At 42.3% G+C, this 20,641-nt stretch overlaps 1 protein-coding gene across 1 annotated transcript in view; it reads left to right on the forward strand.

Moving 5' to 3' along the window:
- LOC115415730 (NLR family member X1-like) overlaps positions 1-20,641 on the forward strand; it is a 47,039-nt gene that overhangs the window by 14,015 nt on the left and 12,383 nt on the right. Inside the window, 8 exon segments of the mRNA XM_030129370.1 lie at positions 3,208-3,261; positions 4,338-4,450; positions 11,073-11,392; positions 11,394-11,461; positions 13,755-13,986; positions 16,963-18,118; positions 18,972-19,155; positions 20,486-20,581. Of these exon segments, the coding sequence (XP_029985230.1) occupies positions 3,245-3,261; positions 4,338-4,450; positions 11,073-11,392; positions 11,394-11,461; positions 13,755-13,986; positions 16,963-18,118; positions 18,972-19,155; positions 20,486-20,581 (2,186 nt within the window). The 5' untranslated portion in view covers positions 3,208-3,244.

Below are 20,641 nucleotides of genomic sequence, written 5' to 3' on the forward strand. Positions count from 1 at the left end.
AGCTCCAGACTTCAGTCCAACACTTCTCCAGTTCTTCTCCATAACTGTTTGAACTCTGTTTCAGACCTGCTTCCATCTCCTCCTTTGTTCATTTCAGCTCCAGACTTCAGTCCAACACTTCTCCAGTTCTTCTCCATAACTGTTTGAACTCTGTTTCAGACCTGCTTCCGTCTCCTCCTTTGTTCATTTCAGCTCCAGACTTCAGTCCAACACTTCTCCAGTTCTTCTCCATAACTGTTTGAACTCTGTTTCAGACCTGCTTCCATCTCCTCCTTTGTTCATTTCAGCTCCAGACTTCAGTCCAACACTTCTCCAGTTCTTCTCCATAACTGTTTGAACTCTGTTTCAGACCTGCTTCCATCTCCTCCTTTGTTCATTTCAGCTCCAGACTTCAGTCCAACACTTCTCCAGTTCTTCTCCATAACTGTTTGAACTCTGTTTCAGACCTGCTTCCGTCTCCTCCTTTGTTCATTTCAGCTCCAGACTTCAGTCCAACACTTCTCCAGTTCTTCTCCATAACTGTTTGAACTCTGTTTCAGACCTGCTTCCATCTCCTCCTTTGTTCATTTCAGCTCCAGACTTCAGTCCAACACTTCTCCAGTTCTTCTCCATAACTGTTTGAACTCTGTTTCAGACCTGCTTCCGTCTCCTCCTTTGTTCATTTCAGCTCCAGACTTCAGTCCAACACTTCTCCAGTTCTTCTCCATAACTGTTTGAACTCTGTTTCAGACCTGCTTCCGTCTCCTCCTTTGTTCATTTCAGCTCCAGACTTCAGTCCAACACTTCTCCAGTTCTTCTCCATAACTGTTTGAACTCTGTTTCAGACCTGCTTCCGTCTCCTCCTTTGTTCATTTCAGCTCCAGACTTCAGTCCAACACTTCTCCAGTTCTTCTCCAGAACTGTTTGAACTCTGTTTCAGACCTGCTTCCATCTCCTCCTTTGTTCATTTCAGCTCCAGACTTCAGTCCAACACTTCTCCAGTTCTTCTCCATAACTGTTTGAACTCTGTTTCAGACCTGCTTCCATCTCCTCCTTTGTTCATTTCAGCTCCAGACTTCAGTCCAACACTTCTCCAGTTCTTCTCCAGCCTGTTTGAACTCTGTTTCAGACCTGCTTCCGTCTCCTCCTTTGTTCATTTCAGCTCCAGACTTCAGTCCAACACTTCTCCAGTTCTTCTCCAGCCTGTTTGAACTCTGTTTCAGACCTGCTTCCATCTCCTCCTTTGTTCATTTCAGCTCCAGACTTCAGTCCAACACTTCTCCAGTTCTTCTCCATAACTGTTTGAACTCTGTTTCAGACCTGCTTCCGTCTCCTCCTTTGTTCATTTCAGCTCCAGACTTCAGTCCAACACTTCTCCAGTTCTTCTCCAGCCTGTTTGAACTCTGTTTCAGACCTGCTTCCATCTCCTCCTTTGTTCATTTCAGCTCCAGACTTCAGTCCAACACTTCTCCAGTTCTTCTCCATAACTGTTTGAACTCTGTTTCAGACCTGCTTCCGTCTCCTCCTTTGTTCATTTTAGCTCCAGACTTCAGTCCAACACTTCTCCAGTTCTTCTCCATAACTGTTTGAACTCTGTTTCAGACCTGCTTCCATCTCCTCCTTTGTTCATTTCAGCTCCAGACTTCAGTCCAACACTTCTCCAGTTCTTCTCCATAACTGTTTGAACTCTGTTTCAGACCTGCTTCTGTCTCCTCCTTTGTTCATTTCAGCTCCAGACTTCAGTCCAACACTTCTCCAGTTCTTCTCCAGCCTGTTTGAACTCTGTTTCAGACCTGCTTCCATCTCCTCCTTTGTTCATTTCAGCTCCAGACTTCAGTCCAACACTTCTCCAGTTCTTCTCCATAACTGTTTGAACTCTGTTTCAGACCTGCTTCCGTCTCCTCCTTTGTTCATTTCAGCTCCAGACTTCAGTCCAACACTTCTCCAGTTCTTCTCCAGCCTGTTTGAACTCTGTTTCAGACTTGCTTCCATCTCCTCCTTTGTTCATTTCAGCTCCAGACTTCAGTCCAACACTTCTCCAGTTCTTCTCCATAACTGTTTGAACTCTGTTTCAGACCTGCTTCCATCTCCTCCTTTGTTCATTTCAGCTCCAGACTTCAGTCCAACACTTCTCCAGTTCTTCTCCAGCCTGTTTGAACTCTGTTTCAGACCTGCTTCTGTCTCCTCCTTTGTTCATTTCAGCTCCAGACTTCAGTCCAACACTTCTCCAGTTCTTCTCCATAACTGTTTGAACTCTGTTTCAGACCTGCTTCTGTCTCCTCCTTTGTTCATTTCAGCTCCAGACTTCAGTCCAACACTTCTCCAGTTCTTCTCCAGAACTGTTTGAACTCTGTTTCAGACCTGCTTCCATCTCCTCCTTTGTTCATTTCAGCTCCAGACTTCAGTCCAACACTTCTCCAGTTCTTCTCCAGCCTGTTTGAACTCTGTTTCAGACCTGCTTCTGTCTCCTCCTTTGTTCATTTCAGCTCCAGACTTCAGTCCAACACTTCTCCAGTTCTTCTCCATAACTGTTTGAACTCTGTTTCAGACCTGCTTCTGTCTCCTCCTTTGTTCATTTCAGCTCCAGACTTCAGTCCAACACTTCTCCAGTTCTTCTCCAGAACTGTTTGGCGTCATCAGTGGTTGGAGTCCAGACTGAAAATCTGTCCAAACTTGGAGCCCATTACTGAAAATGTTCAGTTATTGGTTGAACAGGACAGAGCAGCACAGCCAATCACCTGGAGGGGGCGGGGCCTGCAGTGTCTCCTGTGCATTTAAAGGGCCAGCGCTCCAAACCCCCTTTGTGGTGTCATTAGTCAGAATAGTGTTGTAGATGGACCTGTGGAGTTGAATGAGTGAATTAGCATTTACAGTTTATGGAGATCACAGGGAAATGAGGGAAAAAGAAGAAGAACATTTAAAAAAAAAAAAAAAAAGTAAAATATCACTCCTTTAAACAAAAGTGCCTGACTTCACTAACAGCCTGTTGACTACTAAGTTAGTCATCAACTAGTTTTTAGAACAAATTTAGAAACTCTCTAAATTTCATTTCTGAACCACTTTTCATTCAACAGAATCTCAAAGTTCTACAGAGATTGCGTGGATCATGGGGTCAAAATGCGACCTTTGACCCCAGAGCTGTCTGACATCTTCTTTAGTGCGGTCTGTAGTTTTGCTCACATTTCTGATGTCTGTTACTAACAAAAAACACATTTTTCTTTTTCCCAGAATGCTCCTCGACATCAAGTGACAGCTGAAGAACAGGATGAGTTTGGTGCACAGGTTAGTGACACACTGATGCTCATGTGTAAAACATTAGTTTGGTTTTGGCTCATTTGAATGAGCTTTGAAAGTAGGGCAGGGCAAAAGAACAACTAAATATCCCAATTAAAATTATTAGAGCCACTGAGATTATTGTGGTATAATTTTATTGTTCTGTTTTGAAAGCACATAGCCATGTCGTCCATCAGTTCTTATGTTATATTTGTTTTGTTGCCTCTTTTCCATTGTTTCTGTCACATTGGATCTTTCTTTTTCATTCATTCATTTATTTTCTTTTTCATGTTTTAAATGTCAGTCTGTTTCACTTAGACCCATTCTTGTTTGTAGTTGATTCATTTGTTTTACATTTTCCATCAGTTGTACCACATTAAACGTTGGGTATCAGTTTAATATTATACACTATGTGTTACAAATATGAAACTGTCATGACCAAACCCACATACAGTGAGACCACATGTGATTCTTGAAAGCTGACACATCCATGTTTGTTTGATAATGGTGTTTATCTGAGGCTGAGAAGAAATGATCTGAAAATACTGAGCTGTAATCCAGGTTTTCAGAAAATGTCTAATGCACAAAAAATCCAAAACAAATCCAAATGGCAGCAGTGGTGCATGCAAACAGCTGACAGTGTTTTAATCTTAACTTTATAAGATCATATGTTGATAACTTTACTGATAATGTCCTGCCTTCTCATCATATTATGTGTGTTATGTGGATTATAGACCTGTATTAAAGAAATACATCGATAAATAAGTCGACCTTCTTCCACATGACTTTTCAGGTGCCACAGTGTGGAGCAGCTTTAGGACAGAGTTAAAGCCTGTAATTCCTTGTACTTCCTTGAATGCCAGTGCCTTGGAGGTGTGTCAGGTTACTTGCTGGGACCTGTAAACAGGTTGCATCTGCCCTTCAGACAGCGTGCAGCAGATCTAGGATCAGATTTCAATAAGTTCTATGTCAGCTTCAGGACTAACGTCACCTTTCTGGCTGGTCTGTGTGTGAGTGAACCTGCTCTAAGCGTGCGAACGCTGCCGTGGGACTGAACAGACCTGTATGTTGTGTGTGTTGTGAAGGCTGACTCAGCTGGTTGGAGTATGGAGGTGGAAGAGGAGGGCCGGGCCGCCCCTGTGCACCGCCGCTGGCCTTCACTGGAGGACCTTCTGCTCCACCACCGCTCCAGACCCAGGTGAACTGTTCACTCCAAAGCCACATTCAGAGCCAGCACAAGGCCACACATGTATGTGTTCATGCACAAACGCAGGTGAAACTGGTCCTAAAAACAGAACAGGGGGCTAAAAATTCAACCCAGACGTAGACTAATGTTATGAAGCAGGTTTGGAAGCACTTTGGGTCCATTTGAAAAATAAATACTTACTGAGATAAAACTATTTTCAGATAAAACACATTTTTCTGGGTTTTTTAAAAATATTTTTTATACAAAATTGTGCATGTAACACAGTAAGAAGGACTGGAAAACTACTATTTTTGAATATCTTTTTATTCTCTCACAGGTACATTTTGGGAATCAGACTAATTACACAAGGCAGAGTGTTTGGCAAAAATAACCACTGTTTGAAAATCACTCACGATTTATTAGTGTTTAACTGGGCAGGTTCTGCATGTAACACCAGTGGACACAATGGGTTCCACACCAAACCTGGAATGAGACTGAGACTGATGAAGAACCCACATGTGTGGATTAGAAAAACCACTAGGATCCACACAGTGAACACAGGGTCTGTATTTAGAGTCTGTAGAAGAGCATTTACACATGTTTACACATCTGATGCACTGACACCTAGGCAGATTTAATGTCCATATTTGGGTCCTGTTTTTGGACCCAGTATTTGATTATAAATGTCATTAATTATGGGATGGATCAGAGCAAGAGTATAATTTTTGTGCATTTATCTGAGGTCATCATCAGGTCCATCCTGGGGGGAAATATGTCTACATTTACCTTTTATTATTGGGTCAAAAAGCTGGAAAAGTGACAGATACTAAAATAAACCCAGTTTCAGAGAAACACCCAGATATGTGTTAAATAAAAAAAAAAAGATCTGTGATAGTACGGATTCAGCTGGTGCACTGCAGTAAAAGTGAAAAGGACCAACTTCTGAAATGCCAAAAGTTGGCCTTTATGACATGATATGAAACTTTATTTATCCCACTGTGGGGAAATTTCACAGTTTACAGCAACAAAATACAACAAGTAAGTGCAAAGAAAAAGACAGGAAGAAAACCACAAAGAGTGAAAAATGAAATATAAAGAGAAAAATAACAATTTTGGTGTTTATATAAATACAGACTTAGACTTGAGATTAAATATTATTTCCATACTGACATTGTGGTTGCACATGCACATTTCCAGTGGCTGTTTGTGTCCAAAGTGACCTGAACCTTATGTCGTACTAATGTGAAAACGAAGCCTTTTCTCTGTGGTCCAGGCTCTCTCTCTTATCTGCTCTGTCTCATATGCCACTTTGGTCCTGTAACAGTTTGGTTTTGTTATATTGGCTTTGTGTGACGTTCACCAGTGGATTCACCAAAGGATGGTGTTTTCTATGTGCTACTGTGTCCTTTCATTTAAATGAAGTCCAGATGTTGGGATGGTGCACAGTGATGCAAAATAAAAATGATCAGTAATTCCCCTAAAATACATTCAAATTAATTCCTGTTTTGAAAATATGAGAATTAGACAGTCCAAATATTTGTGTGAAAATGTAGGAAATGAAAAGAAATATATCAGAAACATTAGGTTAAATTGAGGTTTAAAAAAAAAAGGAGTAACTTTGCACCTCTGGTTATTTTACACACAGTCCACAGTGTTTTCTGTGAAGGACTCTTTTGGATGAGCAGACATGTTTGGCTCAGTACCAGTGATAAACTCTATACAGACACAGATGTGGAGGTGGAAGCGCTACTGCAGTGCACTTACTAACTTCAGGAAGTTACTGAAACCCCCAAAACCACAGCCTCAAATGTTCACACATCTGCTTTAGTGTAGGTTAGAGTAAAAGTGAACCTGAAAAAGTGATCTGTACTTGGATTCAGCTGCATTTAAACAGGCTGCCAGTGTTCTGTTTGATAATTTTCCCTTACTTCTTCATGTTCACTCTGCAGAAAACACAGTGGTATCTGTGTGCATACCTTCAACTACAGCAGCTTTGCTCAAACCTCTAGACCATGCCACAGTTACCTGGTAAACAGAACACTGCACAGTATGTGTGTGAACTAGTGGATCCAGAACTAATTAGAACAATGCCGTATGTGCATATTTACTCATAAATGCAAAGGAAATCATTGACAGTTTGGAAGTGTTTCTTGTCCTTTTGAATAGTTCCATCATTGGTCTGTGTACCACAGAAAAAAGACAACCCACCCACTCCAAATGCAGATCTGAGAGAATAAACAGGTTTCATCCACTTCTTTCAGAACAACAGTGAGCTCTGGGAATCACAACGACCTCCACCTTTGGTCTCCAACATCTAATCTGTTCACCCTTGAATTTTTTTTATGTTGTCTTCTGTTTTTCACAATTATCCTACATGATACTCAAGTAAATGTAATCTTCCGTACTGCTGAGCAGTCAGTATTCTCTCAAATATCATGGACCACATGTTTGGAATCATCTACGACCTGAACTCCAATCAACAACTTCTTTATCATTATTTAAAAAGCATCTGAAAAGGACTCTAATTTATGAAAACAATGTAAGGCTGTATACTATTTGCTTTGTATTTCTATTGTTTTTACTTTAGAGTATTATTTCAGTTATATCGTATATTTAATTCTTTTTTTTTTTTCCTGGAGGAGGTATTTACATAACCTGTTTTTGGCTTCTATCCTCCTGCACAATGGTGTTACTTGCATGAAAATAGTCTTTTAAAATTTTCTCTTGCTGTTTATGATGTGCAAATAAATAAAATAGAAATAGAAAAAACTGAATCCACTTTTATGCCAAATGAGAAGTAAAGCATCAGTAGAAGGAGTCGCAGAACTCACCATGAACTCATCCTTCCCTCCTCATTTATAATAGTTCACAACCAGTGTTTAAATACAGCACAGAAATGAAGCCTTTGGGGTCAACTGTTTGGTTTGTTGTTTTTTTTAATAACTCAGAGGATTGATACACAACATGAAACATAATATGTGTATGGGTATTTCCCTACATGGCTTTTTCCCCTGTGACCTCTGACCTGTATTCAAAATAAAATACTCTGTTGGACATAACAGATATGAGGTCGTGGCTGAAAATCAGTGGTTCTATGTCACACATTTAGGGAGGTCGACGTATGACTGTGACCAAACATGGACAAAATTGTCAGAATGTCTGAAATATGGTTTCATGTGCAGTTTGAAGCTGCTGTGACCTACATTTACTCAACACCTAACAGGAAGTCAGCCTTTAATGACACACTGATCAGTGCAACAGGTGTGATTATGGAGATGAAACTGCTAACCTCAGACTTTCTTTGTAAAATTCTGTTACATTTTTGTACTTTGGCTTGTGTTGTAGCCTGAATTTGTGAGCGTGTTGTTCTTGCAGGCTGTGTTTAGGTTGTATCCAACTGTATTACATCCACGTTGAACAGAAAGGCTGGCAATAAATGCACAACTGTGATGAAATGCCAGTCTGTAGGAGCCTTTGGACGAGCTAAAGCACAGGTGTCAAACATAGGGCTCATGGGCCAAAAGGGTCCAGTCCGGCCCGTGGGACGAAGTAGTGAAGTACAGAAAGTATACTGAACATTTGAACAGTCAAGGATGTTGAAATAATGTGAGTTCAGGTTCCACATTCAGACCAATATGATCTAAGGTGGGTCAGACCAGTAAAATACTATTAGAATAATCTATAAATAATGACAGCTCCAAATGTTAGTCTTTGTTTCAGTGTAAAAAAGTAAAATTACATGGAAAAAGTGTACATTTACAAACTCCTTAACAATAAATATGTATAACCTGAACAAATATGAACAACTTGAAATGTCTTATGAGAACTAAGTGCAATTTAAACATTATTTTGTTGTTTCTCACATTTTTGTAAATTTTGGAGCATGTTTTGTTTTTATTATTATTTATTTTGTTCATATTTGTTGTTTTTTTTAATAATTGTTTTGCTTATTTCTGTTCTTTCTGTTCATGTTTATCACATTTTTGTCCATTTTTTTTTTTAAATTAAAGGTTATTATGTTGTTATTTTACTGGCCCACATGATTGAAATGAAAAATACAATAACCTGAACAAATATGAACAATCTCAAATTTCTTAATACAAACTGTACAATTGTATCAATATTCTCCCTGTTATTAAATGTTTTGTGTGTTTGTAGATCCACTGGGATCTGTACGTTCTAATGTATAAATGATAAACTGAAGCAGAATATTGTTAAAATTGCACTTATTTTCCTTGAGAAATTTCAGATTGTTCATGTTATTCACATTTTTAGGGAAACTTTGTAGATGTAAACAACCTCATTATGTAATTTTCAGTTAAATTTTGCTTTTTTTTTTTTTTTTTAAACTCTTTTTATTGAAATTAGAACACTGCAAAAACAAGATCTTTACACCTGCACTCACTTAACATTAACATAATCTATAAAAGGCTGCCAAACTGAATAAAATAATTTTAGATGATCTTTTAGTGAGAATTAGATTTTCTCCAAATGTCAGTGTTGCAGAATGTCTTTCATCGGAGCCTGGTGAGTTGGAGGATTTTTGTTCTTCCAGTGGAACAGAATAAGGCCTCCGCCCAGTAGTGTCACAAACGTCACAACAACATTCTGTTCAGTGCTCAGGTCCACTCCTGTGGGTTCCACACCCAGCGTTATTGTTTTTGGGTCTGGAGGGATCTGTCTGTTCAAAATCTAAGACCAGGTCTGTAACGTTTCAGTCTAATAGTGAAGTTGGGGCATGTCTAAAATGTGTGTGCCACTGAAGCAGAGCTCCGGCCACAACGGTCACAAAGGGGATTCACTCCAGAGGACATCCTGGACATCTGCAGTGTAGACAGATGCAACCTGTGGAAGACTTGAAACTGCAGCGGTCCACGTGTACAGCAGATGGTTCCTGTGCTTTAGTCCACTGCCTGTCAGTCATGGTTACACCTGGGTCATTAGACCAAGCTTCTTTCAGGCGGTCCAAAGCAGCTCTACAGTCCAACTGGGAAAGGTCGTTAGGCTGTGGCTCAGGTGGTAGAGCGGGTCATCCAATAACTGAAGGGTTGGCGGTTCGAATCCCGCTCTGTCCTAGTCTGTCCGTTGTGTCCTTGGGCAGGACACTTCACCCTCCCTGCCTCCAGTGCCACTCACACTGGTGGTGGTGGGAGGGGCCGTAGGCGCAAATTGTCAGCCACGCTTCTGTCAGTCTGCCCCCCCCCCCCCCCCCCCCAGGACAGCTGTGGATACAGATGTAGTTTACCCCCACCAGAGGGACAGTGTGAGAGCGAATGAATAATGGGTCAAAAATGTAAAGTGCTTTAAGGTGTCTAGAAAAGCACTATATAAATCCAATCCATTATTATTATTATTAAATACTAGAAACCGCTCCTTTCTTTTGTGGTTTTTCTAGAAGCATGTTATCCAAAGCATATTCTGGTGGTTGACTGGGGAAGGGTGGAAAGGTCTCCTTAGTAAAAGTATGAATTTGCAAGTTCTGAAAAAATCTTTGTGATCTACACTACCAGTCCAAAGTTTGGACTCACCTGGTTTTTCTTTATTTTCATGACTATTTCCATTGTAGATTCTCACTGAAAGCATCAACACTATGAACGAACACATATGGAATTATGGAGTTTAAAAAAAGGGTGAGCTAACTCAAAGCACGGTTTTATTTTAGATTCTTCCAAATAGCCACATTTTGCTTTTTTTAGTGCTTTGCACATTCTTGGCGTTCTCTGGATGAGCTTCATGAGGTCGTCACCTGAAATGTTTTCCAAAAGTCCTGAAGCAGTTCCCAGTGGTGCTGAGCACTTGTAGGCCATCTGCGGTCCATCTGATGACATTTACAGGGTGGGGAAGCAAAATGTACACTATTTTGAGGCAGGGATTGAAAGACAGTGTATGACCAATTAGTTTATTGAAAGTCATGAGAATTTATTTGCCACAAGAAAATGTCCATAATAGAAAATGTTTTTATTCTATGTGTCCTCCTTCTTTCTCAATAACTGCCTTCACACGCTTCCTGAAACTTGTGCAAGTGTTCCTCAAATATTGGGGTGACAACTTCTCCCATTCTTCTTTAATAGTATCTTCCAGACTTTCTGGTAATAGTTTTGCTCATAGTCATTCTCTTCTTTCCATTATAAACAGTCTTTATGGACACTCCAACTATTTCTGAAATCTCCTTTGGTGTGACGAGTGCATTCAGCAAATCACACACTCTTTGACGTTTGCTTTCCTGATTACTCATATGGGCAAAAGTTTGTGAAAAGGTATGGATAATAGTGTTAGGTATGATTATGACATCAGTATATGTTTGGGTTCAAAACAACTGACGTAGTGTCTGCTGAGAAAAAACAACTACATGTTCAGTGTACATTTGGCTTCCCCACCCTGTATATGAGAAGGGGAGTCCACACTGTGGACTGGTCGTGTACGTTAAATGGGTCTTCAAGTTGCTGAAACCTGGGAAAGATCCAGTTGATAAATAAATCCTTAATTGTGTGTAAATGTAACTTTTTTCCCAGTTTTGCAGTCTTTGACCGGTCCGGTCCATATCCGATCCTTTTGGGTTTTGTGTGGCCCCTGACCTGAACCCCTGTGACTGTCCTGTGAATCCCACACTGACCTGTTCCCTCTCCTCCTGCAGATCCAGTAGAGACTCACAAGAGGAGGCTCATCCAGTGGTTCAGCCACCTTCCCAACGAGGAGAAGCAGTTCGGCGGGTACTTCAGCCCCGACACCATGCACGTGGACCCGCTGATCCTGGAGAGGCGGCCTGAGGAGAGAGCCGGTCTGGTGAGCTCCCCCGTTCTGCCCCAGACCGGCAGCTCCTCTGTGACCGTGGAGCAGCTGTTCGAGGCCACGGACGTGCGGGACCAGGAGACGGGGGTCACCGTGCTGATGTACGGAGCGGTGGGAACCGGAAAGAACACGGTGCTCCGAAAGCTGGTCCTGGACTGGTGCAGGGGGGGCCGCGCTGACCCAGTTCAAGCTGCTGCTGCCCTTCTCCTGTGAGGATCTCAGCCATATGACAAAGTAAGACATGCTTCGTTTTGGTCAGGAAGCGTGTCACATCAGATGAACGTAGCAGCTCATTTCATCTGCTGTTAAAGGCAGAAGTCACCAGAGGATGAGCCGTCACAAACAGACAAATAAACCAAGGTTCCAATAGTTCTGGATTTTTCATTCTAGTTTAGTTTTAGTGAGCTTTGAATTTTTTTTCTCTAATTCAGTTCGTTTTAATTAGTTTTTAGAGCAGGTTTGATAGTTTTTATTAGTTTTTGTTATTTTCTAAATGCTTAGTTGTAGTTTAGTTTTAGTTTTTTTATATCTTTTATCTTCTTCACCGTTGAATTCTGCTGTTTTCTCCCAACTTTAGTCTCCATGTTTCCAGGTAGAGTGGGGATGAAAAGCTGACTCTAAACGACAGGTGACGAGAAGTGACCGTTAAATATCATTTGGTGCCAGCAGCTAAAATTGCTTGAGGGAAATAAATCGCTTTCGTATCAATCTGATGTCGACAAAGACGAAAACGAAGGGAATTTTATCCATAATTTTTATCCGTTTTAGTTAGTTTTGTAAACACACAGTACAGTTTCAGTTAGTTATGTTTTTTTCTTTTAATTATAGTTTTTATTTATTTCAGTTAACAAAAATGTTTTTACAATTCTAGTTTTCGTCATTTCGTTAATTTTCGTTATTGATAATAACCTTGATATAAACATGGGAGTACACGACTAGTACTTCTATTCTTTATACTTTTATTTATCATTATTATTACTACTATGCCTCTTGTTTCTACTAGTAAGATAAGATAAGATAAGATAAGATAAGATAAGACTTTATTGATCCCACCATGGGGAAATTTAACAGTTTACAGCATTAATATGTAACACACCAGTGCAGAGGAAAGGGAGGAAGAAATAAACGCTCTTACAGTATAAATATTTAAGTGTGAAATTTAAAGGTATTACAGAATTACATAGTGATTGCACATACAGATAATGTGACGTGGGGGGGTGGAGGGTCACTGAACTGTTCTACAGTCTGATGGCTGTTGCAGGAATGGTTCCTTCTTGTTCAGGGGATGTAACCGTCTGGTGCAGAAGGAGCTGCCCAGGGCCTCTACTGTACAGGGGGGTGCACAGGGTGGGTGGGGTTATGGATGGATGGAGTCCAGCGGGCAGCCTAGGACAGAGCCGGCTCACTTTAGCAGCTTATAAAGTGTAGAAGTACTTTCCAATGTGCAGCTGCAATTTTTCACTAGTGTTTTTTAGAGTTATTCAATCAATCAATTGTATTTATACAGTGTCACATCATAACAAAGGTTGTGTCATGACACCTTCCATTTACAGAACAGATTTGGAGCAAATTGCCTCTTTTGTGGAAGAGGAACTGACAATTTCTAAATTCAGACTTTTTATCGCACTATTGCAAATTTATTTTCAAAATATTACGACATAATCTCATAAAAGTACAACATTATTTTTGTTAAATTATGAGTTTTTTTTTTTTTTTAAAAACTACGACTTTATTCTCATAATATTATGGCTTCTTACTCAAAATATTATGACTTTATTCTTGTAGTGGCATATGTTTTTCCTTTTCCTATGTAGCCCTAATACGCCGTCGTACGATTAAATGGTATATCACAAAACGTTCTTCTGTAAAGACTTAAAGTGCAGCATTTGGAAAAATAAAGTTTTAACATCTGGCTTAACCAGTACAAAACACACACACACACAAAATAAATACATAAAATTATGTTTTACACACATTACAGTTTGAGATCCTGCCCAAAGGAACTAACAGCTGCCTCTTTCAGACAGTAAAAAGTGCTTTTAGGATGCTTGAAATAACCGTTATTAACAAAACAGTGTTATAAATGGAAAAACAAAAAAACTACATGCATGACCTGCAGTATCACAATATTAGTACTAAGAGTTTGTAGGATTCCCCAAAAACATGAACACAAAAGAAAATCAAAACTGGACCTCTGCCATGTCTGCATTTGAAGAAACACCTAAAAATATTTGATACAGTCCTTTTTAATATCGATACAGTATCCTGAAATGAAATAGTGCGATATGTCTTGGAACCAGTATTTTCTGTGTGACATTTTTATCATCACAACATTTTTGGCCCTCTCAGCCACCTCTGCCACAGGTAAAGAAAAAACTTCAATAATGTTTTGGTGCACTTGACAGCATATATGAGCAGGTGTGTGTTTGAAGGGGAGAACCTGTAAATATTCTCTGTCCGCTGCAGATGCAGATCTACATATTCAGATACAGCACAGTTCTAATGTGGCCGAACTCCTCCCACCCAGGACAGTGTCTTTAAGGGACCTGGTGAGCAGGAAGTATTTCCATCTGAGAAAACACCCCCTGCTGAGCGGGGAGGGAAACCAGGCCAAGGACCTTCTCTTCCTGTTCCATAAGATGGAGAAGATGAAGCTGGACTTCCGGATCGGATCCACAGAGCTGTGCAGTGACCCCAACGAGGCGCTGCCTGCAGGCGTAGTGGTGGTCAACCTGCTGAGGAAATACATGCTACCTGAGGTAACCTGCACACCTCTGCCACTGGACTGTGGAGCAGAGCTTCTCTGAACCCTTACAGACCCAAACTGTCACTGCCCACCTAAAGCACCTGCTGACCTAAACTGTTTAACACCTGCTGATCCACTAATCCTATCAAGACATGTCAACAATTAGTGTCAAATACAGTTCATCTTTTCATGGTCATCAGATATGACCATATTTGGACGTTCAGAGGCTCTGTAGTTACCATGGAAACACCGTCATCCTCTACAACATTGATTCTCCAGTCAAACCCATGCAGTTGGATCAGTGACAGTGGATGGACACACTGGTTTATATGTTCAGTTAATGATATCTTTGCTGAAATTCTTCACTTTTCTCTGTTTTTGATATAATAACCCTCAAATTTAATCTGAGCCTTTAGGAACATCTACTTCATCAGTAAATTAAATATTGGAAACTATCTGATTTTCCCTCCAAAAATGCAAAATGCAGAGGATGATGTAATGATAAATGGTGATAAATCACTTAAACGTTAAATAGAGAGAAAAACTGATTTGGGAAGTACCACAAAAGTACCACTGGGTCTTCATTAGAACCCGACTGATGTGGGATTTTTGGAGCTGATGCCGATACTGATATTAGGGGCTTAAAAAAAGCCAATATCCAATATTGGCTGATACCGACATATTGGCCGATATCTGAAATAAGAACACTGATCTCCACAGGATGTAATAATCTGATGTTAGATAACTGTGGACAGTTGCATTAACAGTTTTATAAATCTGTGTTTATCTGACAGATATAACTGACACAACGTTCACACTCTGTGTAACAGTCTGATGTTAGACTGGTGTGTGACATGACTAGAGCAACTGCAAGAGTTACAACTGACCTGGGTTACAACTGTCCCCAGTCTCCCCTACACTAACAACACCCAGGCCTGTCTGCAGAATGAAACTGTGAAGGAGACAGGAAGTGCACGGACGTGAGTGTGTGTGTGTGTGTGGGGGGGGGTGATAGTGTGAGTGTCTGAGCAGAAGTGAAAGTGAAACTGAGGCTTCACTGTTCCTCTGACTCACTGAGCAACACACACACACACACACACACACACACACAGGAGCAGTGAGCGACAGAACCTCTGCAGCAAAAAAGTTCATAAATCGTTTTCATACTGGCCGATGTTGATTAATCGGTTATAAACTATAATTGGGCCGATTAACCTGCTGGCTGATTAATCGGTCGGACTCTAGTCTTTAGGGGTGAAGTATGTCGCCATGGTGATACTGTGGCAGAAAAACAGGTTCCACTCAGTCCTGTTGGTTGAAGTGAACATTTTTAGCACGAACACCCTGAGAACGGCTGAAAACTGATCTGAATGCATTCACTGGGTCCTCACAGTCCTGTCCCTGTCCTGGTTCTGGTTCTGGTTCTGTGCGTCTTATATCTGTCCTGGTTCTGGTTCTGTGCGTCTTATATCTGTCCTGGTTCTGGTTCTGGTTCTGTGTGTCTTCTGTCTGTTCTGGTTCTGTGTGTCTTATATCTGTCCTGGTTCTGGTTCTGTGTTTCTTATATCTGTCCTGGTTCTGGTTCTGGTTCTGTGCGTCTTATATCTGTCCTGGTTCTGGTTCTGTGTGTCTTATATCTGTCCTGGTTCTGGTTCTGTGTGTCTTATATCTGTCCTGGTTCTGGTTCTGTGTGTCTTATATCTGTCCTGGTTCTGGTTCTGTGTGTCTTATATCTGTCCTGGTTCTGGTTCTGTGTGTCTTATATCTGTCCTGGTTCTGGTTCTGTGTGTCTTGTGTCTGTTCTGGTTCTGGTTCTGTGTGTCTTATATCTGTCCTGGTTCTGGTTCTGTGTGTCTTGTGTCTGTTCTGGTTCTGGTTCTGTGTGTCTTATATCTGTCCTGGTTCTGGTTCTGTGTGTCTTATATCTGTCCTGGTTCTGGTTCTGTGTGTCTTGTGTCTGTTCTGGTTCTGGTTCTGTGTGTCTTATATCTGTCCTGGTTCTGGTTCTGGTTCTGTGTGTCTTATATCTATCCTGGTTCTGGTTCTGTGTGTCTTGTGTCTGTTCTGGTTCTGGTTCTGTGTGTCTTATATCTGTCCTGGTTCTGGTTCTGGTTCTGTGTGTCTTATATCTATCCTGGTTCTGGTTCTGTGTGTCTTATATCTGTCCTGGTTCTGGTTCTGTGTGTCTTATATCTGTCCTGGTTCTGGTTCTGTGTGTCTTGTGTCTGTTCTGGTTCTGGTTCTGTGTGTCTTATATCTGTCCTGGTTCTGGTTCTGTGTGTCTTGTGTCTGTCCTGGTTCTGGTTCTGTGTGTCTTATATCTGTCCTGGTTCTGGTTCTGTGTGTCTTGTGTCTGTCCTGGTTCTGGTTCTGTGTGTCTTGTGTCTGTTCTGGTTCTGGTTCTGTGTGTCTTATATCTGTCCTGGTTCTGGTTCTGTGTGTCTTATATCTGTCCTGGTTCTGGTTCTGTGTGTCTTGTGTCTGTTCTGGTTCTGGTTCTGTGTGTCTTATATCTGTCCTGGTTCTGGTTCTGTGTGTCTTCTGTCTGTTCTGGTTCTGTGTGTCTTATATCTGTCCTGGTTCTGGTTCTGTGTGTCTTATATCTGTCCTGGTTCTGGTTCTGGTTCTGTGCGTCTTATATCTGTCCTGGTTCTGGTTCTGTGTGTCTTATATCTGTCCTGGTTCTGGTTCTGGTTCTGTGTGTCTTCTGTCTGTTCTGGTTCTGTGTGTCTTATATCTGTCCTGGTTCTGGTTCTGTGTGTCTTATATCTGTCCTGGTTCTGGTTCTGGTTCTGTGTGTCTTCTGTCTGTTCTGGTTCTGTGTGTCTTATATCTGTCCTGGTTCTGGTTGTGGTTCTGTGTGTCTTGTGTCTGTCCTGGTCCTGGTTCTGGTTCTGGTTCTGGTTCTGTGTGTCTGTTGTCGGTCTTACTTGGTCTCTCCACATGGGTCCATTGCACTGCTTGAACCTGTCCTCTGTTGTCTTCTCAGGCCAGTATCTTGGTGTCCACCAGACTGTCTGCCCTGGACCGGATCCCTCAGAAGTATGTGAGCCGCTACGCGCAGATCTGTGGTTTTAATGACCCGGACCGCCAGCGGGCCTACTTCACCAGCCGCCTCCTGCAGCAGAGCGGGGAGGCTGCGCAAAAAAACGAGGCTCTCGTGGAGCTTCTTTACCTGAACCTCCAGAGGGAGAGCCAGCTGGCGGCCGCCTGCTTCCTCCCCTCCTACTGCTGGCTCACATGCGCCACCTTACACTTCCTCCATTTCACACATACCAACACGCCCATTCGCACCCTGACCGGTATCTACACCAGCTTCCTCAGACTCAACTTCGGGGGTGAAGTTCTCAGCCCGGGCAGAGCCATGTCCACGCAGGAGCACCAAAACTCTCTGATGCTGCACGTAGTCCGCACAGTCGGTAAACTAGCCTTAGATGGAGTGACGTACAAACGTACGTCATTCACAGAAAAAGAGCTGGAGCAGTGGATCGGAGGGAAGACCAAGACGGACGAGGAGCTACGGCAGCTGGCTGTGTTCAGAACCGACGTGCTGGACTTCTTCATGGCTCCTTGTGTCGAGAGCTCCAAGCATCTCCCGGAAGATCTGAGTGAGGCTGACGAGAAGCGCTACGTGTTCGCTGTCCCGGCTATGCAGGAGTACCTGGCTGCCCTTTATGTCGTTCTCGGGGAGAATAAATCCGCTCTGGAAAAGCTGACCAAGCAGGTGTCTACAGCCATCGGTCAGGCCGGGGACGACGTCAGCACCATCATCAACATTTTCTCTAAGTTCATCCCCCTGCGGATCTTTGCCCTCTTCAACCTCCTCAAGTTTTTCCCGAAGCTCTTTGAGAAACTCAGCAGTCACAACAAAGGCAACATCGCCAGAACCATGGCGGCCGAGATGTTTCGCACTGAGGACAGCTACAACGAGGATGTCCTAGATCAGGTGGAGCAGAACCTGCTGGGAGTTCACGGGCCGCAGCAGCAGCAGCACACAGAAGGGCAGCCCTTTGAGCTCTACCCCATCTTCATGGGAGGTCTGCTGAATTATGGGAACCGGGTCCAGCTGGAACAGCTGGGCTGCACCATTCAGAGCTCCACCGTGGCCCAAATCACAAAGGCACTGAGGAAGTACCTGGTCAGAGGTAACGCACTCATGTGTGCAGGGTAGTTGTGCCCCTACTCTTATAACACATACAGTAGGTACGACATGAGAGTTTTTCCAGAAGTACCTCAATCACCTGAAAGTACTCAAATCAGAAACCAGCGTATTTATTTCACATTTTCTTGCGCATGTCTTAGTGGTTCTCAGCTGGTCAGGTTCAGGACCCACTATCACCCCTAAATGACAGAAGTTAAACTTCTCATATTGATTTAATGAGAAGATGGTGTGTTTTGAACCTGAGATAACACAGAATGTCACAGTATGAAAACACAGAAGTTAAAGTGACCAGCAGGTGGTGACGCTAACGAGGGAATATTCCCTTTAACACTGGATGAGGTCCATTTGAACCAAAGCCAAAAGTGTCAAAGAAAAGTGCTTTCAGTCACTTTTTGAAGCATTAATCATAAACGCTGATATAATAATCACAACATTCTAGGAACAGCCATTTTTAACACACTCAGTGTTTTCATGCAAATTCATTTAATTAATGAAGTACAACTAGTGGTTCTTAACATTATTTTTTGCCCGTTCAAAGACTCCTGACCTCCTGAAAACAGGTTTGGGACCCACTTTTAGGCCACAACCCACCAGCTGAGAATCCCTGTCTTAGTGCACTGTGAAAGCCTACTTGTGTGTATTTTGTGACTATTCCAGTGATAATATAAGACATGTCCCAAATGCACAGTTCCCAGTCAAAGAACACACAAACCCTGTGATCGTAAATTCAGCCACAGAACGTGTCCTCCTCAGAACCTTAGTGAAAACCTGAACAGCTGATACTTCCACAGAAAGCCGTTTGGACATTGACACTGTGTTTTCTTCTGGAACATCAGAGCTGAACAAACCGCAGCCCCCAGAGGAGGTGATGGACCTGCTGGTGCTCCTCTATGAGTTTCAGAACCCCAGGCTGAGCGCTGACGTTCTGTCCTCCATCAGATCCATCCGCCTCGCCGACATTCGGATGACTTCACTCAAGTGCTTCGTCCTGGCCTCAGTGCTGTCCTGTACCCCCCCCAGGTGAGTGTCTGCTCCACTCCAGTGGTTTACTGTCTCTTCAGCTCATGAACATTACACAGAGTGTATCAGAATAAAGTAGACTCTCAGAAAAAACAACATAAAACCAAAATGCCAGAACATTTTTGAACATCGGGTCATGTGTTTATTGTCCATGTAATTCTCCTTTGATTGACACCAGTGTTCTGGGTCAGTTTTCATGTGTCAGTGAACAACAATAATTTGAACTGTACAAAATAAAAGTCTTTTGTGCATGGAAGTGTAAGGGTTAATATGAGATCTGTCACCATGGAAGACAACTTCCACTGGTCTGTTACTTGCATACATAGAACAGGAAAACATAATGACAACTATTTAAACCCATTTAAAGGTTGGTTTAGCCTAGTGCATTACAGGAACGTTTCTTAACAGTAATTGCATTACGTTCATTAAACCGTACTCAGAGTAAGTCAGAAATGACATTTTTTCTACAGAAAGGGTAAGTGACTAGCTTGTTTGTGAAAGAATACAGTGAATGTGCACTTACTGCTACTGTTTGCGTGAATATTTTCCAGCCTGTTCGTTTCTTCTGCTTCGTACAAACCTTCATTCTGACAGATTCTGACAGATATGAGATGCACACGCGTAGATGAGACCTGGTAACATGACGACCGTATACGAAAGGGCCAACAGCCACTCCTGCAGCCATCTGCCTTTTATCCAAATATGGTCACTTCTGGATCCAAAATGGCCAATATGATAACGAACAAAGTACAAACTACTGACTTAAAGCTGCGGGAGACTTTCATGACCAGTTTTTCATCAGATCTGTCGAACCCCAGTCACAGCCTCAGTGTCACAAACCTGGAATTCTTTCTGTGATGACTCACCTGAATGTCTTCCCTCACAGTGAACACTTTTAGTTCCATCCACCATAAACAAACCATGTGTTTACATTCAGAGCCAGGAGGGAACTCGGGCGACGTGCATTGTGGGAAGCGGAGGTTCGCACTGCCGCCTGGCAGCAGCAGTGAAACCATATGATATTATATGGATGAAACAAACGCAACGCGGAAACGGCTGGAGCTCCGCCTCCCTCTATGCATATTGCAGCCGTTTCCGTGTTTCAGCCGTTTCCATGTTTCAGCTGTTTCTGCGTGGTGTTTGTTGTTTTTTCATCCTGCCACCAGGCAGCTGCGTGAACCTTCACTTCCCACAATGCATCTAATTGAGAATCAGGACAACACTACCCCTTCACGTGTACGCGTAAAAACGGAGGGGTAGGGGTAAGGGGGAGGGGCCATGGGGTGAATTGGGTTCAGCCTGTGTCTTTTGCCATCCTGTTCCTGTGCAGTTACCACCTGGAGTCCCTGGACCTGTCCTCCTGTCTCCTGACCAGTGAAATGCTGAAGACCCTCATGCCTGCCTTCAGACACACACACAACCTCAAGTGAGACAAACGAAACAGCTGTTTGTTGGTTTGTGCTGAATAGATCAGAAACAGACACGT

This window comes from Sphaeramia orbicularis, unplaced genomic scaffold (assembly GCF_902148855.1).
Source record: "Sphaeramia orbicularis unplaced genomic scaffold, fSphaOr1.1, whole genome shotgun sequence".
NCBI classification, from domain to species: Eukaryota; Metazoa; Chordata; class Actinopteri; order Kurtiformes; family Apogonidae; genus Sphaeramia; species Sphaeramia orbicularis.